At 52.3% G+C, this 23,550-nt stretch overlaps 1 protein-coding gene across 1 annotated transcript in view; it reads left to right on the forward strand.

Moving 5' to 3' along the window:
• PCNX2 (pecanex 2) overlaps positions 1-23,550 on the forward strand; it is a 205,288-nt gene that overhangs the window by 22,245 nt on the left and 159,493 nt on the right. Inside the window, exons 3-9 of the mRNA XM_045817984.1 lie at positions 40-169; positions 784-820; positions 2,904-4,214; positions 9,511-9,658; positions 9,796-9,941; positions 11,743-11,836; positions 20,847-20,982. Coding sequence (XP_045673940.1) covers positions 40-169; positions 784-820; positions 2,904-4,214; positions 9,511-9,658; positions 9,796-9,941; positions 11,743-11,836; positions 20,847-20,982 — 2,002 coding nt within the window. The remainder of the gene's footprint in view (positions 1-39; positions 170-783; positions 821-2,903; positions 4,215-9,510; positions 9,659-9,795; positions 9,942-11,742; positions 11,837-20,846; positions 20,983-23,550) is intronic.

Here is a 23,550-nt window from a genome sequence, read left to right on the forward strand (position 1 = left end):
GCTGACATCGCTGCTCTTGTGTTTCTCCCTCCGGGTTAGCAATCACAGGCAGATCAGCCCTGGCGGCGGCAGCAAGAAGGACGAGGCCAGCAGGCTCTGCTCCACGCCCCCCCTGCGCTGCAGCTCCCGAGGGCGGAGTGCCAGCTCTCCCCACTCCTCCAGGCCGCTGGTTCGTGTGGGGCTTCCCACCCCTCTTCCTCCTGTTCCCGGGCTGCGGATCCTGCCTGGGATGGGAGTGTGCGTGGCACACTGGCTGTCAGCACTGGCCCCTGGGCTGGCGGAACCTCACAGCGCAGAGAGAGGAAGTGACCCAGGAGGGCTTGCCTCTTAGATACGCGCCCACCTGCCCGGCCTGCCGCTCTGGCCCAAGAACCTGTTCTAGACCTCCACCCCTCTCCCTTCCCCCGGGGTCAACTCCACTTCTCCACATCACACTACCCCTGCCTCTTGAAAAGGCAGAAAGAAAGTCACCTTTTCTCTGGGTTAATTTCACTGGGCTTTAGTCACAATAGTATAAAGGATCTCATTCTCCCTTCTCCTTTTTAGTTGCTTAATGACCAAGCTCCCCTCTGTCACAGTACAGGGTCTGAGTTGGGCGTCTCCACTTACGTGCCTGTTTTGGAATCCATTTTTATTCCCCTTGTTACCAGAAGCTTGAGCAGAGTGGAGACGGTCAGGTCTCTCCCCCGGGGGTTGTTTGGCGAGCGAGGCAGGGGCTGCCGACCGCCTGCGGAGGGGCAGTGAGTGGAGCTGGGTATTGACGTGTGCTCTTCCATTATTCAGGAGCTGCCGGCCCAGGAGACAGCGGAGGATCTCAAAGGTAGAGTGCTTGTCGTCATCAGTTAATGCTTCATCGCGGCACACTCCTCAGGGAAGAGAAAAAGGAGTTTGTGAAACAGAGTCCTCGTGAAATCATCGGACAGAAGAACTATACCCAAGACTGCATATAGTTGAATTTCATTTCTTTCACTCTTAATTTTAATTATTTCTCATCAGAATTTGTGTATCATGTCTGCATTGAAACTGCAATTTTATTGGTCATAGTTCATTGTCCTTTCTCCAGTCTGCTCATTTCATATGGCTCATAATAGCAGATTTAAAATAGAATAAATGTATCATTGACATACAAACTTGAAAAATAACACAGGAAACAGTAGCACATTCTGTATATCTGCTTTGCTTTGCAGTTACAAATTTTGCTTCTGGGAACTTTCTTTTAACCTCCTGTACTTTTGTTTTACTCCTTTACTGAGATCTCATTTTATTTGTCTTAGGATCACCTTCAAGAGACTTAGGAAAGAACCTTGGAGGTCTAAGTTAACCCCTTCCCATCTCTGTAATTTTATTTTTTCCAGTGCTACTACAAAGAGAAATGTATGCTCTACTTAAAGTTGAAAATAGTGTAAAATTTTACATTCTGGAAAACAGCTGAAATTAACACCGTGGCCCTGAAAGCCTAACATGAAGCTTCTTGTTTTAATCACGCAGATACATTGCACAAATAGTTATTCATAAAGGATTGTCGAGATCCTTGTATTCTGTGTCACTACTGCTGAAATGAAATGCGCCTTAGCTAGGGCTCAGATGTTTCAGCTGCACGAATGGTTTCGTAGCAGCGTTGGCCGCAGCACGTAGGGCCAGGTCTCTCAGCTCTTTTTCCAAAGTGACCCGAAGGTGGAGGACAGCAGGTGCATGCCCCTGGCTGCCCCAGGCCCTGCCAGCCCCAGGCCTTGCCTCCGGGGACTGGTCATAGGCTGAATCTACAACAGCAAGATTAATTTTAAAAAAAACATCTTAGATCTTCATTTTTCCCATCCTTTTTCATAACATGCCCACTTGTTCTGGTAATAAGGGAATGTTTTATATTACTTCAAGAGTTGCAGGATTTATTTTTTTCTCCAGCATTTGAGGAAAATAGGACATAAATGAGCAGTGGCTTATCCCCATTTTCCCTGTGGCTTTGCAGACCCTCGTGCCCCAGAGAGTGTGTTTTTGTGATAGAAGTGAAGGCGTTGATTGACTGAGTGACCACGGGCTGGGGAGAGAAGACACACCGAAAGATGACCCCCCGGTTTCTAGCCGCAGAGGCTCGGGAATAGGAAGGCCGCTAACAGTTACAGGGAAGCTGGGAGAGGGACAGAGGTCATTTTAGCCACCATCATAAGTAAATACTGTTTGCAGATGCAATTTAAAATGCTTTGAAAATACATGAGTCACATCAGAAGTACAAGGTTTTTATTGTCCTCGAGTCCAGGTGCCAGCGAGCCCGTGGCTGGTGCTCGGGCTAGCGCTTCCCTTGTCCCTCCTCAGAGAGTCCCCACGGCAACCTTAAGAGGCTGGTGTGATGATCCTCATTCTACAGATTAGGAGGTACCAGGAAGGGTTCTGCTGCCCTGGGGACATCTGACAGTGTCGGGAGGCATGGTCATGGTCACGACCCAGGGCCGAGGAGCTGTGGGCGTGCAGTGGGCAGAGGCCAGGGGCGCTGCGGAACATCCCACAGTGCACAGGACGGACCCCACAGGAGTGACTTACCTGCTCCTAAAGGGCAGAAGTGCGCAGGTGAGCAGTCCGGGTTTAGAGGGTTCAGTGACTCGCCCAAGGTGACGTAGCTCCTGACGGGCAGCCAGGAGCTTTCTGACTGCAGTTTTCAAATGTGTTGTTTAAACCTCAGGCTGCCTCCCGAGGCCACAGAACAGCAAACACTAAATAGCAAAAGCTGGAAGTTTGAATTATTATGTCAGATAGAGACATTTCGAGACCATGTTCCCAGGGGAAGGGACTTTTTAACCCCGGTGGTTGCTGGTGTGTTTTCAGTTCTGTTACTCTCCGGTCTGGGTCTGGGCCGTGCACTGTCCACCGTCCATTCTGCATGCTAACCAGCTCGCTGTTGTCGATGGCAGGTGTCGTTCTGGCAGAAGACCAGCCTGCAGCACCAGCGTCCTCCACCTCCCCTGGCGCCCCAACGGAGAGCTCACCCACTTCTAAAGCGTGCGCGCTGGAAACCACGACCACGTCAGCGATCCCCGCGAAACCAGCCGCGGCCCACAGAAGCGATGCAGGGAAGGCGAGAGGAGCCGCGGGGCAGCCCCCCTCCCGCCACAGGTCCGAGGGCGGCTTGGCAGAAAAGGGCGCCTCGAAGAGGCTGCCACACCTGTCTTTGTCTCAGCGCGACCTACTGGAAACAGATGTTTCTTTCCAGCCTTGGGGGAGTGAGAATTCAGTCCGCATTCCCGAGCCTGTGCTTGCTGCCCCGGGCTCCATAAGGGAGCAGTTGCAGAGCAAGTCCCCTCAGGACAGCCTGAGCAGTAGCTGGCCGCAGTGTCACACCGTGGTCGCCAAACCCGAGTGGGAGCCGGAGGACGCCTCCCGGCAGGTGGACCCCTCCCAGATGGTGGGCCCGCCTTCGACTCAGGAAGGGGATGGCTCGGAGGGGGAGGTGGCGGTTACTCTCATTGACACCTCTCAGCCCGGAGAGCCGCTGAGTGTGCACGAGCCCATCAAGATCGTCATCACCATGAGCAGTGCCCCAAACTCCATAACCGACTTGGAGAGCTCGCTCCACCTGAAGGCGGTTGGTGCCGAGAGAACCGGTTGCAAGTCCGAGGCCGAGCCGGCTGCCCCCGGGGCGGCCAGCCCTCCCCACGTGGAGCAGCGAACAATTCCCGTCATCACCCTCGAGCTGTCTGAGGACGAGGGAGGAGCCTCGACGGGTCCCGAAGGCAGTGGGGGTCAGAGGACTCCAGAGATGAGGGCGGTGGAGTCATCCTTCGCTCAGTGTTTGGGCTGTGAGTCTGGGGAGGGGACAGACGCCGCGAAGGACTGCAGCTCTCCCCCGGGAGACCAGCGTGAAGCAGCCCCCCTATTCCCACCCACTGCGGCCCCCGAGTCTGCACGGGGAAAGGAGGGCCAGGCCAGCCTCGACCCATCGTCCTGTAAAACGAGCCACGAGAAGAGACATGCCCGGGTCCTCAGCGTGGACAGTGGGACAGATGTCATCTTCAGCAAGAGTTCCACAGAAATTGTTAACGATAAAGAGAAAACAATGCCAACTTCCAAATCTGACCTCGAGGCGAAGGAAGGGCAAACGCCCAATGAATCCAACTTCCTGGAATTTATCTCCTTGTTGGAATCCATCAACACCTCCAAGGGGGTGGCGCCCAGCCAGAGGGACGGCCCCGCAGAGCCGGACAGAGAAACCAGGCTGCTCGGAGGTGAGAGTCACCCCAGTCCTGACAATAGAGAGGCGATGCATCTCTGTGTTCCGCCTTCTGTGGTTTGATTTTGCAAATAGAGGGGCCACCATTGGGCATCGGTGTGCTGCTTAGCTCGTCACTGACATTTGCCGAAGTCTCCAGTAGTGAGGTATGTGATGAGCCTATATCAAAATTGGCCACTCCACTGGGAAACGTAAGGCATAGAAATGGATGTCTGGCTTCCCTAGAAGGCGAGGGCATTTACCTACAAGGAAATAAGCAGTTATGTTTTATCACAGTGACAAGCACTCGTGACAGACATCTGTCTCTTCCTTTACAGGAGAGACACGTTTGCGGAGAGCTGCTTGTGCCGTGAGTCTCAGTTAAGCAGGCCCATTTTTCTGTTGAATTCCATGAGGAAGTCCCATATGCAGAACTCCCCAGTTATTGCATGTTGTGAACATAATTATGACAAACACCCCTCTTACCCTCTTAGTTTACACCAGGCACCGTCCGAGGCACTAGTCACGGGTGGACAGGGTGGCCGCACCTTGAGGCTTGCCCGAGGGCCCTCATTCACTCTCGCTTTGGGAACACTGTCTTCAGTGTTCTCAATTTGAACAGTAAATCATACCGTCACTCTCATATTAACTCATTTACTCTTCACCCAACCTTATGTTGTGGGAATTATCATTCCGCTTCCGCAGCTCAGACGCCGTCACTGACTTTCCCAAGTTAGCTCAGCGAGCTCCAGAACCGAGCCTTGCGCCCGGCCGTCTGGCTGCAGAGTCCACGCTCATGGAGAGAAACTCTTCCTGTGCGGGTGTAGAATTCATTTCATTTCAGGCCACCCCACAGCTCTGGGCCTTCATTTCCTCACTGGTAGAAAGTGATGCTCCTGGACTGGGGTTTTTACAGAGTCTTTTCACTTACGATGCCCACGGGGCTGTGGTTTTCGAGTGCGGCATGTCTGCGTGTGTCTCTGATGCGTACGTAGGACCGCTTGCTGGGGGCTGTGACTGCCCATGGTAGCTCCTTTCTTTGCTGTGGGCCGCAGCATCTTTGGTGTTAGGGTCTTCCCTCGCTGCTGGCTGCTGGCTGGGCTATGCTCTCGGGGACAGCCAGGCAGCCCCCTGGCTCCATGTGGTGGGTTTGTTTCGTCTTTTCTGCACTCGGCCAAAAGGATTGTGTGCTTGCTGATTGGTTCACTCTTGCTTAAAACTGTATTAAGGTCAAATATTTAAATTATGTAAAACGAATGTGTTTTCTATTTGACTGTGTATATTTAAGATTTTGCATATAGAGTAACAACAGGGGAGATGCATTTCAACTTTTTAACAGACATAGACAGTGCAAGGAAGCCTTGGTCACTTGGAGATAAAAAATCTTTCTGAGATGAGACTTGGGTGCTCATTGTCTGTCTATTTAATATAAAGATTCGTACATCTAGGCCAGCGCGCTCCCGCAGAACTCTCTGCAGTGATGGCAGTACCGTACCCCATACCCACCATCCACTAGGAGGGCTGCCAGCCACATGTACCTGTGAAACCTGGAAACGGAGATGTGCAGCTGAATGTTTATTTTATTGAATTAAGTTTTTAATTTCATTGAATTTCAATTCATTTAATAGCCACCTGTGCCTGCTGGCTACCGGCTTGGGCAGTGCTGGGCCAGACGGCCCGAGTTCTTCCCGGGAAGCTGCAGGGCGTGGAGATGCCACCTTGGCTTTGGAACCCCCTGGCCCAGGCCCAGGCTTTCGGTTTGGCAGCACCAGCTCTGTGAGCTCGGACAATTTACCAAATCCATCCCGGTCACAGTTTATCCAATAAAACACAGTAATAATATGTTACAGATTTACTTACTGGGAGGGTTCAATTAGGAAAATATGTGAAAAAATCTTGGTACCTGATCAATTTCAGCCTTTTATTCCGATTTTCCCCGTCAGGCCGTAAGTCCTGCTTCTTTGGCTTGCTCACCAAGTTCCTGCTCTTAGATGTTTCAGCCAGGCAATCTGAACACTGTCAAGATGGAAATGTCGGGGCGTGCAAAGAGGTGTGGCTGCCGGGAGGTTTTCTGTGCAGAGGAGCAGGCCTGGTTGTCGGGAACTTCCAGGGACGGCAGGAGGGGCGGAGTTGAGTGCCTTACGTGCCTCTTCCAGGAAAGGGCAGGGGTTTTTAACTGAAGGATGAGGGAGGAAGACAGTGAAGCTTTCAGACCTCGGAAGGCAATCGATGCTGCGGGGGCAGATGGATGGGTTTCCAGCGGCGCCTCGTATCTTTGAGACGGTTAATATCTTCCTGCTCTTTTATCACTAAGTAACACCTCGTTATTTATTTTCATCTAAAACCCCAATTTGGAGTGTATTTGTAAAACAGCTTGACAGTCTTGAGTGATCTTAGCAGCCTAGAGGATGCTCCCTAGTCTTTTTCCTGCTCGGTGAAACACTGCTTGAGATAGGACACGATTGTAGAGCTGGGCAGATTGCCGGCTCTCTGCGTCCTCCTTTCCTCCCCGCTGCTGTACTCCCGCTCCCGACCTCGGTCCTCTCTGCAAGGGTGTTCAGATCGTCTGCAGGACTTGGAGATATTCTGAGGCTATGAACACAGCACCCTGATGAGAATACTTGAAAGTCATAGTTTGGTTTCCTTTGGATGCTGCTGTATTTTACTTTGTGGACATAAAGAAAGACCACCCAGTTGAGAAGAAGCAAAGGCCATTATTTGGAGCCCTCAGTATACCTCACTTGGGCAGAGACTCAGAGGCAGGCAGAGGAGTGAGGAAGCTGTGCAGTGGGCAAAAGGAAGCTTCCAGGCGTGCCGATGGGAGGCTGCTGGCCCGGGGAAGCCGCAGGTGGCCTATGAGAGAGAGCATCCTGTGTGGTTGGATGGGGAACCTGTTTGGCTTTCTCTGGTTGGTCCCAAGTTGGGAGCAGGAACCAAAATTAGGAGAGCTGCCAGTTATTAATCAAGTCCTGGCAATTGGGGCTGATTATTACAAGGGTTATTATTTGGCTTCCTGAACCATTTGCTAGAAATAGTGGTCTGACTTCCTACAGGTCCATAGTATGTTGGCCGCCTGGGCTGATTACCGGAGATAATGGGCTGTCTTTTGGGGCTGGTTGCTGTGGATTGTGGGTCTGAGTTCTGTTCGTGCATACGGTATATATAGTCCAGCCGCTGTCCATTTGTGCGTTCAGTCTCTTCCAGCCGTCTTTCCTCCAGTGGCTGCACTGTTTTGTCGCACCTTTGGTGACTGGTTGTAGGGAGCAGTCCCCTCACCTAGTGTAGGCCCCTGCAGAGCCTAAGGAAATAATTATGAATGTAGATAATATAGAGATGCTTACTGAAGAATTATCTGTAGTATAGGGAAATGGAAACAGCCTGAATTTATAGCAGGAGAAGTCTAGTTCAATGAATTATACTGTGACAATGTGATATTATATAACTACCATTTTTGGATGATATAGAAGAATGTCTACCATCATTAAATATTTATAATACTTTAAGATAAATGTAACAGTTATAAAACAATGCCTGTAATGGGACTTAATTTTTGTTTAAAAAGATACACATGTGTGCCTAGAACAAAAGCCTGGTGTGATATTGATCACATTGGCTCCTATGTCGCCATGGTAGGGTTAAAAGTGATTTAAATTGTTTTTCTAGTTTTAAATTACATACAGTTAATGTGGACCATTGTACCACCTTTATACAATTCCAATAAATGTCTTTTTTAGAGAGAAGAGGAAAAACTGTATGTTGACACATGTAATGCACCCATTTAAGAGAAGGAGAGACTGAGACATTGAGAGCGTGAACCAGTGACCCCAGATGCACATAGCATGAAGGGGGGCCTCTAAACGTGCCTTTCTCTAACTTTTATGTGGCAACGATTACCAGAGAAAGCTCTCTCTCATGATAGCCCTTTCTCTCAAATGTGTTTTTTGAAAACTGAAAACTTCTATCTTGACAAGCTGTCAAATGAAATACAAACATTTTTGTGCCAAAGAATTAAAAAAAATTTCTAATCCTCATTTGAGGACATTTCTTCATTGCTTTTAGAGAGAGAGGAAGGGAGACAGAAACATCGATAGGAGGGAGAAGCCTCCCATACGCATCCCAACCTGGGATTGAACCTGCAACCTAAGTATGTGCCCTGCCCAGGAATCGAACCTGCAGCCTTTTGCTTATAGGACGATGCTCCAACCAACTGAGCCGTACTGGCCAGGGCTGTACGAAAGAATTTCTGATGGTAGTCTCACAGGTGTACCCCTGAATGTTCATCCTCAGGACCACATGGAAGCCAGCTGTGCTTCCCTATGTACTTGAACTCTAAGGATGAAAACTTTGTTACATACGTGATGCTATGATGTACATGCCAGGGGAGGGAACGTAGTTTTGCTGCCTGAAGATCTAGGCAGGTCTTGGAGCGCTTTCTGGATGCAGGTCTGGGAAGGGTCTGCGGGTTCTAGCCGCTCGGTCCTGTTCTCTCAGGCGAGAGTTTTACTCCAAAGGGAACAGTTGGTGTCTTTGGTCGTGGGAATAGGGCGGTCGTTGTGACCTTCAGAGGGTCTGTGGGAGTGAGTCCTCAGATGGGGGAGGGCGGACCCTCAAGGGTGGCTTCCATTTTGCACAGTGGTGTACGCCGAGACCCTTGTCTCTTGTCCACTACTTAAGGAAGATTCTAAAAAGACAAAAAAACGATCTGCACCTGTTGGTCTTGAACGTCTTCCTCACCTTAAAATATCCCCAGGGTAAGGAGCAGGTGTAGCAGCTCACCGTGTCCTCCACGGGGCCGAGAGTGTAGTTCAAAGTCAGCTACACGTAACCACTACGAGCTGTATGGAGGGACCAGTACTGCCATTAGCTTGAAAATGGAGATTTGTGGAATGAATGAGGAGAAAAGATTGATAAGATTAAAAAATGGCAAATGGGACCTTGCTCTGAAATAGCCAGGTTTGTCTGTGTGATTTTTTCCATCTGATTCTGTCCATTTATGACTAATGAGCCTTTCAGGCTAAGGAATCTATTAATTGGTGGGTGACTCTCAGCCGGGTGAGCCAGGGGCCATGGATGGAGGAGGAGACGGTCTTGTAGATGTCTGAATAACGTGTCCCTGACACACACGCACTTCCGTTTTTCCAATTTAGGTGGTCACATAGTTAATCAAATGAAAATGTATTCAAATGCATTCTGAATTCATAGGCGCTACTTAGATTTTCTGTCTATTTTTATTTCAGTTTTGGTAACATTTCCAAGCACTTTCCCATTAATTTCTTCTTATTACATTGACCCATAAAGCGTTGTCTTTTCAGATAACTGCTCCCAGGAGAAACAAGATGAACTCCCGGAAAGCGAGAAGCCCAGTGGATGCAATTCCAAGCAAGAAAAGCCGGACGTGCAAAGTCAAGACCACACTAGCACCAGCCCCGTGCTCTCTGAGCCCGCCAAGATCACAGCCCTGTAAGGATAGCTTCCTTATTTAGCTGCACGTGGCTGCGGAGTGTGAAACAGCCTCACTTACTGGCTGCGTCTTTTAATGCTTTGTTAAGGATGAGGAGGAGTTCCTAATATTGTCTGAACCTTTTATATATGTTAAGTTTCCAGGGCAATAGACAGAGACAGATAATCTACAGGGTAACTTCCCAGCAAGATAGTTCTGTCTTGCAAGTCATCAGTGGGCCCGAAACCTCCGTGCAAGACGAGATCTCAGTGGACGCCATGCACGTCTTCATCGACGAACACGGTGAGTCTTCGGAGCTCCTTACTGCTGAGGGCCAAGGGGCAGACCGGCAGCTCCGGTAGGACTCCACGTGGTCTCTCGTCCTGAGCCCCGGACTCTGGAACGAGAAAGCATAGTCCTGTGATTAATCACATACAGTGTCCTTAGGATGGAGCGCACCCTCTCCTGCCTCAGGGCCTTTGCAGCACTGTGTCCTCATGGCCACAATCTGCTCTTCACCCTTCAGGTCTCAATTCTAAAGAATGTACTTTATGCAAACCTTTCCTGAACTCCCCAGATGTCATTGGACTCTGTTTTCTGTTCTCAGAACATCCTATTCTTTTCTTTCTTTGATACTTTTACAGCTTATAATTATTTATTGACTTATAATAATTTAATTAGTGAAATTCCCTCCCTCACAACGATAAATTTCAGAAAGGCAGTGGCCAGCACCTAGTAAATATTTTTTTTGGATATATGTTGAAAATACGACCTTGACATATTTCTTAGAGCCATGTTCTTAGGATTTAAAATAGCAGAAAGAGCCCTGTCTGGTGTGGCTCAGTGGGTTGGAGTGTCGTCCCGTAACTGAAAGGTTGTGGGCTGGATTCCTGGTCAGGGCACACACCTAGGTTGCAGGTTTGATCCCTAATCTGGGCACATACGGGAGGCAACCAATCGGTGCTTCTTTTTTATGTCAGTGTTTCTCTGTCTCCCTTCCTCTCTCCCTTTCTCTCTCTCTAAAAGCAATGAAAAAGGTCTTCAGGTGAGGATAAAAAATAATGAAATAAGGTAGCAGGAAGAAAGAAAAGAAAAAGAAAGGTTATTAAGTGGCAAGTTCAAAGTTCTATAGATAAGGGATATAAATCCTAGTTCTTTGAGGAGGGATCTTGGCTTAAGTCCTTTATAGATCAATTAATGCTTGTTACGGTACTCTAAGAAAGATCCCGGATTGAACGGTAAATTGTGTGGTACCTGCCCTGCAGATCAGTAGTGTGTGGTTGGAAGTGCTTTTGCACCTGCAGAAGAGCAGGGAGACTTCTGCATCACACCACTGGCACTTACGCGTCCCAGCCTGCAGAGGGGCTGTGGCCGTCATTGCTGAGGTTCTGCTCTCGGGGAGGAACCTCAAGGTGAGGCCCTACACTGCTGTCTGTGTTCCAGCAGCTCATAGTAGACGACGTTAACTGTATTCCTGCGTCACCCAAAGAAGGTGCCCCTGAGACCTCCCCCGGGGAGAAATTGTTTGCATCTACAAGGTGAACTGAGCTTCACACCTCAGCACCCTGAACCTCTCTAGCAGACACACTTAGCTGCACGTCAATTCCATCTCCCGCGTGTCCTCACCCGCAGGCCGCTGGGGCAGGCGGGCAGAGCGCCTCGGCTCGGCTGCAGGTTCAGAGGCGGGGCTGGCCCACGTGGTCCGCCTGTCGGAACCACAGGCTTCGGGAGCCCGTGTTTGCACCTGGTGCAAACAACACCCAGTTCCGTCACACGCAGGTCTCACTGACGGGGGAGAGGACAGAGGAGAGAATGCACCGGTGAGGACATATAAGAGTGAATTAAGAGATGGTACAAATGAATCGACCCAAGTAATAAGTCACTGAGTCACACTTGTCTACGCGTTATTACCAGAGACGCGTGACAAGATTTCCTTAGCTGAGTCGTGCGTTCTGGGGAGAAACCCATGGAGTGGACCTAGATCGCCGAGTTGTACTCCAGCAGTTCGGACTGCGATCCCTTGAATTTGAAAAAAGTATAAGCTGACATGATCGTCCACAAATGATTCTCTGACAGCCTTTGCTGAAACTCTGTGTTTTTGTAGGGGAAATTAGGTCCTGTTACTTAAAGTCGGGAAACCAGAAGGAAGGCCCGCCCCAGCGGCAGCCCTCGAACTTCGACGGCTTCTCTCACGCCGGGTGAGTGAGCTCGGCGTCCAGGGGGACACGGCGGCCTCTCCTGGCTGGGGGTGAAGGGAGGGTCCTGCTCTACAATGAGTATGTCGGTCCATTTGTCAGGATCAAAGCTCGTGGGCTTTGTGTGAAAGGAAAGGAAAATCCGACGTTGCAGGTAATCGAAAACAAACGGGACCGTTGTCATAGCAGCCACTTCCCAGAATGAGTGTGACGGGACGTGAGGGTGTGAATGGGGAGGGGCCCTGCGGGAGCGGCAGCGCCCCTCGGGGACGACGGCCCTGCAGCCCTCGGATACGTTACTAAATTGGTCCCAAGGTTCGGACTGGAGACGTAGTGAGTTCCCATCTGCCCTGACAAGGGCACGCTGTTTTGGAGATGCGTAATCTACACCTGTCTCCTGTTTTCCTTCAGAACGCGCTGGCTCACTCTCCGGAGTGTGTCGGTTATTGCGATGTTAACTCAGCCTGCACATCCAGCACAGCCTCGGATGGGTGACGGTGTTGGGCAGGCCTCGAGGCTCAGTGCGGCGGTGGGCCGGATCCCTCCCTCGCCCTGACCTCAGGGTCCCTGGAGGACAGTCCATGTGGATGGGCCCCAGCTGCTCCTCTCAGTGTGGAAGCTGATTTTTCGTGTGCATTGCGTTCGCATTGTAGGTGTACTTGGGATTCATGGGAGACTTTTGTGGTGTGACTGGAATGCTGTAGGCTGCACGCCTGCAGAGCGTAAAGCGGGTTCTAAGAGCCTTAACCCTGATCTGTGGTTCCACGTTCCTTGCCAAGGTGAAAGTTTCCTCACCAGCTGTGTCTGGGAAATTCACGGGGAGCCTCCTCGGTGCCTCGAATGAAGGCCATCCTTGGCCTTGGCTTCCACTGGAATTCTGTTCTGTGCCAGCCTCCTAGGGCATTCTCTTGTCACTGCCACCTCTGCTGCCACCTGCTTAGGCATGCTGGTGTCTGCCTTGCTGGCAGAGCTGACCGGTGTTCCAGGGGGTGGCTTTCCCCAGCCACGCAGTCCCAACGGGGCCCTGACCCTGGGTAGCCAGCTGCCTGTGTCCAAAGCCACTCCTGTGGGAAAAGGGCTCATCTCCACCACCTGCCTGCCTTCCACTCTGCCTCCGTGACACATGGGGACAGCCCCCGTCACACGGGTTTCCTCGGCCCGGGAGCTTGGCGGTCCTGTGCTGACATCTTGGGTAGCTGTCGTCTTGGTGGTTTCTTTGTTTCTGTCCCTCACCCCCTGTGCCTGTTTTGACACCACTCACACACCGCACCCTGGTGGTCAAAAGATGCCTGTAGCCACCCCAGACATTACATCCCCTCATTCCAGTCCTGCAGAGACAAGCGACCTCTTTCCCATGAACCCCAGTGCAGGCCCCGTCATGTCCGATTGGTTCTGACTGGGCCTCATACCCGAGCCCAATCACAGGGGCAAGGGCTGGGCTCGGGCCCTTGCGCACAGACAGAGCTGCAGTTGTGGGTTCCCCCAAGAGTGCGTGGGGGTGGTTCCTCAGAGAGAAACTCGGGGCAGGGTGGATGCTGGGCGGCAGAAATCAACAGTAACCCCCGAGGACACTCTTTCTGGTCAAGTGGCAGTGGAATTAATAACTGGGCCTCTTTAAAGAGAATTGTAATAAGAAGGCCCTGCAGGGGTGCTGTGGGTGTAGCGGGTGCTGGGGTGTGGGAGACGAGCAGAGACACCAGCAGTTCTCGTGGTCTGCACATCGGAATTGAGAATGTTATCTCCCCCTTCTGTGAGTGGGGAAATGGAGGAAGAAACATTTTAAAATCCTGAAAAGTGACTCTCCTAAACTATTCTACATAGAAATCAGGGTTTGAGACACAAATTGGGTTTTCCAGTTGTGGGTTCCATGGTCTTGTCCCTGTGAATAGCGGCCATGATGAAACCACGCCCCGGAAATCAGGAGTTTAGGGTCTCACTCAGATGGGTGTAGGCTCTGCTTCCAGCAACTAATATTTACTTTGTGTTTGACATTGAGCTACTTTCACTGGAAACAGTACCGGGGACTAATTCACAGGGAGGCTTTAGAAGTTAAATATAATAGTCCATGTAGTTCTGGGGGGCAGCACCTGACACAGAGGATGCAGTGAGCCCTGGGGCGCAGAGAGCACCGGGGCGCAGTGAACCCTGGGGCGCATGACCCCTGGGGCGCAGTGACCCCTGGGGCGCAGAGAGCACGGGGGGGGTGGGTGGGGGGGGTGCAGTGAGCCCTGGGGCGCAGTGAACCCTGGGGCTCAGTGAGCCCTGGGGCCCAGAGAACCCTGGGGTGCAGAGAGCATTGGGGCGCAGAGAGTACTGGGGCACAGAGAGCATTGGGGCGCAGAGAGCACTGGGGTGCAGTGAGCACTGGGGCGCAGAGAGCACGGGGGCGCAGTGAGCACCGGGGTACAGAGAGCACGGCGGGGGGGGGCGCAGAGAGCATGGGGGTGCAGAGAGCACAAGAAGTGCAGAGAGCCCTGGGGCACAGTGAGCATTGGGGCACAGAGAGCACTGGGGTGCAGAGAGCACGGGGGGGCACAGAGAGCACGGGGGGCTCAGAGAGCATCGGGGCACAGTGAGCACCGGGGCGCAGAGAGCATAGGGAGCACAGAGAGCCCTGGGGTGCAGAGGGCATTGGGGCACAGTGAGCACCAGGGTGCAGTGAGCACCGGTGTGCAGAGAGCACCGGGGTGCAGTGAGCACAGGGGCATAGTGAGCCCTGGGGCGCAGAGAGCACAGGGGCGCACGCAGTGAGCCCCGGGGCACAGAGAGTGGTACTTGCGGTTACTCTCCCTGGACAGAAGCGTCAGGGTTTCTGGAACACTTTCCCCTAGCACGTCTGTGAGTCACTTTATGGGACTTGATGGGGTTAAGCACCTTAGTGTCGCCCTTCTAAAGTGTTGCGCTCCAGCATTTTGGCCTCTGTGGCAATCTTAGAGTAGGTACTTTAGTTTGATGTCCCTGGCTTTTAATGCCATTAAATTTTGAGTTTTCTTATAATTTAGTAAACATAACCTTTGACTTTGAACTTGGAAGGATGCCCGGTGGGGGCTGTGTCTGAGCCACTCGGCCATAGAAGCTGCCAGAAGAGCAGCCCGTTCCCCCTGAGGCGACTTAGTGGCTGGGATTGCCTCCAACTAGGCCATTACTCCCCCGATTCTCGTCATTGGCAAGAAAGCCATCCCACTTCGCCTTTGTTCGGCCTTGTTGTCATGGGACGGTTTTATGTCCACGTCTCCAGAGCATGAATAGGGAATTGTTTGCAGCGGAACTTCCACGTCTCTCTGGGGGATTCCCGGAGGAAGCCAGGAAAGGAAGCGAATTTCCTTCCTTGGCCCCGGCATCATCGTGGGAGCCTATACTTTTCCCGTTCACTGCCGCGGAAACTCGAGCAGCACTTTCCGGTTGCGCGATAGCTGTGCACAGAGCACGTGCCTTCGGTAACATTGTCTAACAGAGCCTGTTTGCCGGAGAAACTAGGAGGCAGAAACGCCGGCCCGAACCGCAGCCTTTAGAGTCTCCATGTGAAGGAACTTCCAGAGGGTGAATTCAGATCAGTGTGTCCTTATCCAGGACACGGGGCTGATTCAGCAGCCCAGAGCCCGCACTGAGCTGGTCTGCCTGGAAGGCGGACGTTACTGCTCTGCCTGGAAAACCGAAGTTGCAGCGGGCTGTCTGCCCGGAGAGCTGGTGCATGTTTAGTGTCCGGAGGGCGCATTGCGGAGTGAATTTTTGTTACTTCTCCTGTAGGTCTCGCAGTGGAAGCTTGGTGGTTCAGCAGAGATGTACTTTGCTTTTGTCTATAAATTCTTCCAAGTAGCATGGCAGACCACTCTTCCTAGGAGGGTGGATGACCATGCCTCAGGAGTTGTCCAGCTTTTCCAGTTTCATAAGTAACTAATGAAAATGCACACGAAATGCACATGAAATGCACACTGCCTGCTCTCCAGGGAAATCCGAAGGGAAGGCAGAGTGCATTCTGAGTATCTGTCACTCATAAAGCAGGCATGTAGCCCTCTGAGTGAAAGACTCATCCTGGGGAAAATTAGTTTAGAGGAATTATAATCAGTGATTTTTGTACCTTACCTTGTTTTTATTTCAGAAGTGAAGTAGATCGGGTAATCATGTGTTTACGTACGTGGACTCACTTATTTTTGGCTTTTATTTGTTTCCGAATCATTGTCATGCATATCGAAGCCGATACTGTTCTGGTTAGGAATGAGGTTTATTTTGAAAGCGGCCCCCAATCCCTAAACCCACTGCGTACTGGACTGCAAAGGGGGCCCGAAGCGCTGCGCTGAGTCTGTGTCGCACCCTTGGAGGTCTCCCCTGCTGTTGGGGTTGTGAGCCTCTACGACCCTGATCTCGGTGAAACTCCCCTGTTACTCTGACCAGCTCCCAAGGAAGCTCTTTGCAGCCACAATGCTGAACTGGGTACCTGGTCCCTAAAGGAGGTGCACGGGCAGAAAGTGCAAAAATAATCCTGTCTTTTAGACTCTGTTTCTACATTAGCTGGAAGGGATAGTGATCCCCGGTTTGGAATAGCTGAGCCAGAATGTTGGGCGGTGCTGACGTGGGTCGGTCGGGTCTTCAAAATGTCAAGTGTGAATCTCCCGACATTAGACACGCCCCGTCCCATAGCCCCTTCAAGGGTAAGGTGAAAATTTCAGCTCTAATTGTGAGGATCTAGAGTATGTGTGTAGCTGCCTCATCGCTGACTTGCACAATGAGAGGCGTGCGTTCGTTGCTTTACACTTAAAGAGTTCGGGGGCTCTTGGTGCCTTTGGTCGCGTGGCTGATGATCATCCAGCGGCTGACGTGTTTCTGCCACTCTCCTTCTCTGTGTCCCCTCTTCTGCTTGTCGACGCTGCCGTCAGACCCGTCCCCTGTGGTCCTCATTCTGTTCTCTGTGACTGGCTAGCAAGGTTCAGTGGTCACCCAGGCACGGGGTCAGGAGGATGGAAGGTGCGTGAGGTTCCTTCTAGAGAGACTTCTGTTCTCTGCAGCACCTTCTCTGACTCCCTGGGGAGAAGCCCTGTGGCCCCTTGGGGCTCTGCCTCCCCAGTCACAGCCCCGACGGCCACACGGTGGCACTCAGGCCCCGTGCTGGAGGCCCTGGCTGGCTCCCACTCTGGCGCCCCTTTATCTCAAACGCACAGACGACTTTTGCTGTCATATGAAAGGAGAGTTGTTTGCAGACTTTAAAACAAGAATCCCTGTAAAAGTCTAAATAACAGGCTGTAGTTTTCCAAACAGGGCTGCCTTATTTAAATATCCTGCACATCGAATATTGTTGCTGTGACCTTCATTCCTGCACTGCTCCCTGGGTGGCCTGTTCCCACGTGCCCTGAGAAAGCTTGACAAATGACAGAGTGAACAGGGAGAGAGAGGCCCTCTCCCTCCCCCTTCAGCGGGAGGGCTGTAATTTCTGAGATCCAGGAAGACGGAGAATTTTAGGAATGTATTTTCACATCGGTGGAAAAAGATAGGAGCACAGGTATTCTGATGATTCGTCACCAGTAGAAGCTTTGACAAGTGAAAACCTGGGGGCATGATATCATGGGGTGCTCTCACTGTCGATTCGAGACCCCCCTCTGCCCATACAGAAGGGCACCATTCTGGCCCAGACGAGGTTCCAGCTCCTGGTCCATCCCTACTTCCTTTTCCTGGCTTCCTTTTCCTTCCTTTCCGTGGTTTCCGCCACTAATCACCGTCTCTGCTGTTGCTCTGAGCTCAATCTAGTTTAAACCAATTTATCTCTGCTATAACCCTAAACCAAACTAGTCTGCAGAGACTAACCAGAGCACAGGCTAATCAGGACCAGATGGGCAGCATGGCTCGGACATGTTTCCGAGGGCAGTTAATGCAGGTTTGCATATTTCCATTCCATTGCTACTCTAAGGGAGCAAACGTCTCTTGCAACTTAGCACAGTCACATTGCATATTTATTAACATGGGGGAAGTCTTTGGGCTTCAGTGAGAAATACAGAGACTTTTCAGGTGACTGTGCAGCTCACAGTCCAAAGCTAAACAGGGGGAATAAGCGGCAGGCAGTGGGAGAGAGATGCAGCTGGAAGGAGATGGAGAGGCGGTGTCCACCCATCGGTGGGAAGCCTCGCGTGCACCGTGGGTCTGCCGGCACCTCACAGCCTCTTTGGTTCTTGCGTGGCAGGCTGGTGCTCAGGGCCCAGCTCCAACACCGGGGCCCCAGAGAAGATCTAAGTCAGGGGTGGTTCTGTCCGCCAAGCAGCGCGTCCTGTAGGTCTGTCCCCTCCCAGCCAAACAGCAGGCCCACCGCCACAGGACTACAGGCTTTCTGAGGAGGGCACGCGTGTCGTGCAGCTCAGAGGAGGATCTTTCTTAAGGTCTTCCCGCCTTGTCTAAGGGCTCGCTCCCGTGAAGGCCGCTGGCTGAGAGGGAGCTCGATGTGCCGCTTCCGCCTGTCGTGATAAAAATGAAGAGGATTGGGTGCGAACCAAGGGCAAAACACTCTTTCTCTTCCCCGTTCCTGCCGATAGAAACAATTAGAGTCCATGTGCCACCGTGTGAAAAGCACAGGGGTCCCACTGCTGTTTACGACGAGAATAAGCAAAATCAGGTCCTGCATGAATAGGGGGAAATGGCACGTTCAGACACGGTGGTCACGTGCCCGTATCTCTGCTATACCGTTTGGGGTTGATGCCCGGGCCTGATTTACTTCTCACAACAAGGCCCGTGGGGGAGGCGTCCCCCTGTTTCCCGGAGGACGGTTGGAGGTAGGAGAGCAGCAGGCTCAGAGTCTGGGGTAGTGAGTGGGAGAGCGGAAGCTCCAGCCGTTCCAGCCCCGTTGTGTGTAATTCTGGAACTCTTCCGAAAGAGTTTGTCAGGAAAACCAAACCCGAGGCCTCGGCAGAGGATCGCTCGATGGCTTGCATAAGGAAGTCATGTTACTTATTGTTATTTTGCGATCGGGAACAGGCCGAGCGAGATGCAAACTTTAAGCCACAGTGTCAGGGCCTGTCCCGTCCTGGTTCCCGGCAGGAGGGCCCTGCAGGAGGGCTGGGTGCTGCCCTACAGCCCAGTCTTAGTTTATCGCGGTTGGCACTAGAGGGCGCTCTAGACCTTCTAGTGTTTCCTCCCAGCGGCACAAACCTTTTCCTCCCCCACACTGGCCTATTTGCAGTCATCACCCACAGTGAAGTCAGGTTAATCCCTTGGTTTTAGTGCGTTTCTGGCCTTTGCTGCGTTTCAGATTACTCCACATTTGTATTAACAAGGCACTTTGAATCCTATTGTGTTTCACTGTGAAATGAGAGAATCACCGTCCTCGGCGGTTTCTCTGCAAAGTGGAGGCGTCTGAGTGAGCGCTGCCTCCCAGGCCTGTCTTCTCTCGGCCCCAACACACATTCACTGCGAACGCAAACCAGAAGCAGAGGTGCTGCTTACGGAACAATCTTTGAAATAACGAAGGGGCCCTTTGCGTTTTCCAGCTCCGTGCACTTCACCCCCCTGGCCCATCTCTCACACCCTGATTCTAACACGTGACGTTTCCTGGAAGGTCCTTTTTACCAGGAGGCCCTCACCGCGCGTGTCCTCAGATCCTCATGCACTGTGTCCGAACCGTAGGGTCCTTCACTATGCAGAGAAACCGACCTGGTGCAAACGTGCTTCCTGTGGAACAATGTTTGCATGTTTATGAACACAGCAGCAGGCGGTTTGGAACAAGCAAGACCCCAGAGCTGGTGAGAGACTTGGAATGGAATGTGAGATTAGAAGTCAGAAGGTCACGACTCTGGCGCAGCGTCTGTGCTTCTGAGGTGGCGCGGGCCGCGAGTGAGACAAGACACAGATCCACAGCATTAAAAACGACGGCAGGGTGAGCCGTATCAGACAGAACACAGGGAGGCCCGAGGTGTGGGCAGCGCAGGGTTGGCTGGTCACCAGGAAACCCGTTTCTCTCCATCTCTCCGCTCGGGGCTTCTGTCCTCAGCCTCATGATGATAGTGTGGCTGCTGTGGCTCCGAGTGCTTCTAACTCACATCACGTCTAAAGGCCAGGAGAGAGAGAGAGTCTCTTAACCGTGTCACCATTCAAGAAGTAGAAACACTTGCCCACAAGCTCCCTTCTCCCCAGCGGACTGCCGCCTGCTCCCAGCCGGCCAGGTGAACGGACTTCCCTTCGTGGGAGAGGACAGACCAGGATGTACCCCTGGCATGCGGGAGGGACCTAGCGTCCCTTCTGAAGCATGCAGTCCTAGGTGACGGAGGACAAGGCAGTTATGTTAGCAGGGGTTCTGTTAGAAGTGACTGGAGGGTAGGCAGGCACTCTTGTCCCCACAGAGTCACTGGCAGTACTCGAAAAGCAGGTGGAGAATGTGTCGTCACTTTGCTCTCTGGGTCAGAGGGAAGTGCCAGGCCTGAGCTTGCTCGAAGGGTTCTGTTAACCCTTCCAAACCCTTCCAGGGTGTAAGTCCGGTCAATCTGTAGGTGATTAAAGACAATACGTCTATTTCCATGTAGATCATAACCAAGGTAGTGAGGTCCTCCTCTTCAGTTACCAGAGGCGTTTATTTTACCTGATGGGCACTTCCTTGGCTTTGGGCTGGGATGGGGTGGGGTTTGGGGAGGACCTGTGGGGGGTGTTGGGGGTCGGAGGAGGTAGCAGAGGTGTTGGATGATCACTGTTTCTTCCTGATGGGTGTTATGGGGATCACCCACCCCATTGGTCATCGTCTTCACAAAGTACAGGGCTGGAAAGTGTTGCTGCCCCCGCCCCATCCATGAGAGATACAGAACATTCAGGTTGTCACCGCTAGAACACCAGACATCTACCTGCCCACCCCATGGCTCATGCGCCCCCCACAGCCTAAAGGACTGGACCAGTCCTGCCAGATGCTAGCCCTGCCCACACCATTCCCAACGCCGACCTGCTTCTCCCCGCCTGTGCTGGGGATCCCCACGGCCCCCGTGCTGTGTCTAGTAAGCAGACGCCTTCCGTACTGCCAGGTGACCAGAGCTTCTGTCTCGCCCATCCCCAGGGACATACAGCTCAGCTCCTCCAGCACCACCACTTCTGGGAGCCCGGACCCTTCCTCTGGGGACCCCGCGGTCAGCGCACTCCAGCAGCAGCTGCTGCTCATGGTGGCGCGGAGGACCCAGCCGGAGAGCCCACGGGTGCGTGCCAGCGTCGCCGCGTGTGAGCGTTCCGGAAGCCGGGCTCTTGGCCCCGCCTGCAGGTTGGGTCGCCCAACAGCGTTAGTCGGGGCCCGCCCTGCCTGTGACGGCCCTGGGCTGTGGATACCTCGCTTCACGGTGGTCCCCTGAAGGGACACAAACAGAAGCCATTTAGGGAGCAGGTCCCCTTCTGTGGGTGCTGACAGGCTGGCCACTGTCTCACTTGCCCTTCCAAATGCGTGAGGGGGTCCTTGACATCGGTCTTGGCTTGCCGGGTGTACAAATCCCACAGCACTTGGTTAGGATGCTGATTTTTTGTCCCCGGTGGTTCAGAAACGATCTGGATTTTTATTAATTTAATATGGCCTTCTCTATTAAGCAATCAGAGACACTTTGTTCTTGGAGGAAATGACATGACGTTATCAACAAGGGGAGAGAACTTGCTAATGTTGCTTCGCTTGGTACACCTCTAATGAGACTCAGGGAGAGGCAGAGCAAGAACCCGAAACAAAGGGTAACAACGTGGGCGGCGAGACACGCCCAGACATGCGCGCAGAGCGGCAGACTCAGTCAGCCCTGGGGCTTTGCAGACGGAGCGTGGGCAGGCTCCTCAGAAGGGACAGGGGCTGGGCCCCGGGGGAAGGTGGGTTTCAGTTGTCACCGCCTGGGGAGGAGGGTCACAGTGGGATGCTGTCCAGCTCGTTCAAGTTCTTTGTAGGTGTGTTTGCCTTCCTCCTGGCAATGTCTGATTTCTCTACAGAGTCTTATTCATGAAGAAATAAAAGAGTTTTAATCTGTTTTTACCGTTGCTTAACCAGAACTTCCCAAAGTATGCTCGATAGCCCAGCGTGTCGGTGATTGGTCCCATGCGAGGGGGAAATGGCGTGTTCTCGTCTAAGGGGCCGCATGTTGCTCGGAGTCCTGACTCCCGCTGACTCGGGGGGTCGGGGAGGTGGGCTGGACTTCAGAGCGCCACTGAGGCGTAAGGCAGCCCTTTCGGGCGGGAAGGGTTTCGGTGGGAAAAAGCATTCGGTTAATTCAAAGAGTCCGCTTTTAGGGCTATTTCTTCCTTTCCTTGTATTCGGTCTCACCTGCCTGTCCTGGTTTTCAGGGACAGGTGGGGGAGGTGGGAGGGTGCCTCCTCGTGGCCAAGCATGGGGCCAGCCTGGTCCCCAGGTGCTGCGTGGCGCCCACAGGGGGTGGTTGCTCCTGCCCACTCGGTGTGCAGTGGTGGCAGCTGCAGACCCTGCATCAGCCCCCTGCTCTGGGGACCAGGCATTCTGCAGCCTCTTCTTCTCCAGCGTCCTTGGGCCCCCCGATCTTTCCTGGACCTCCATGCATTCCCCTGGGCCCAGCCCCCACCTCAGAGGCCCCTGCTTGTTTCCCCCACAAGCCATGGTGTGTGGGGGGCCCTGTGGAATGTGGGTTTTTATGAGAAACTTGTGTTTCCCCCAGTACAGGGAAAACCGTGTGCATTGCGTAGCAGCTCTCTAAGAGGGGAGGGCCCCAGGAGGGTTGTCCCCTTCTTTTTCTGTTAGGACAGGGGGCAAAGCACAATGTAGGAAGTGCAGCGCGTCATCTGGGACCCCGAGGAGCAGCACCCTGCTGTCAGGGTCAGCTGAGCACTCCCTGCCTTCTCCAGCCCCACCCACACAGGGCCCTGCACGGAGGGCCGCCCGCCTCCACCTCTGTGTCGGGTAAGGGGCAGAAGTCCCTCCTCAGACCCTCTGACCACCACGTGGGTTTGCAGCCCTTACGTACGAGGCAGGGATGGGCCACACACCTCAGAGGAAGAATGCAGCCTGAAACGCCACCGGGACGGAGTCGCCTCCAAGTTCCTGGCAGAAAGCGAAAGTGCGTTTTGATGTGGAGCGACAAAGCTTTAACATTGTGCTCAGAGAATTCATGCTAATAAAGAGCCAAGGAAAACGTGCGTAAGCGGAACTTCTCAAACGCCCTGGAGAAGAAGCGCCCACGAGTCATGGCCAGCAGAGCCGACAGAAAGCAGAGGCACCCTCGCTGTGTCTAGGAATCGTACCGACCCGACTCAGAATAGGGCTCAAGCGTGTCTCATGCGCAAGGAGATAAGAGATTGAAAATGTAAGTAAGACACAAAAGGCCGTATAATGACCCAGAAGATCTGAAAAAGCACCAAATGCCACACATAAAAGGTAAAATAATGAGAATAAAACTTTGAAGAATTTAACAAGAAACTTGGCACGTGAGAGTAGAGACCTGCTAAACCTGCAGTGAGAGCAGGAGAAACTACTCGTTTATTTTTTTTATTTTATTTTTATTAATCAATAGTATATTAAACACGACAGTTTTGACACTTGTTTGAAAAGTACATATGAATATGACCTTTATGACACTGAAAGTTAGTATAGCCTTTTTGAGAAGCAATTTGGCTGTAGGTCAAAAGTCAAGTAAGTTTTCTCCCACTGGCCGGGTGAATAAAATTTAAGGAATATATTCTTTTAAAAAGTAATTTTTATGCTTTTCAAAAATTATTAAGTATATGGCGTGACGTTGGTTGTTAATAAGATCATGTGGGTTTGAAGTGCACAT

The sequence above is a fragment of the Phyllostomus hastatus genome, unplaced genomic scaffold (assembly GCF_019186645.2).
Source record: "Phyllostomus hastatus isolate PE091 unplaced genomic scaffold, TTU_PhHast_1.1 phas_contig_148, whole genome shotgun sequence".
Lineage (NCBI taxonomy): Eukaryota > Metazoa > Chordata > Mammalia > Chiroptera > Phyllostomidae > Phyllostomus > Phyllostomus hastatus.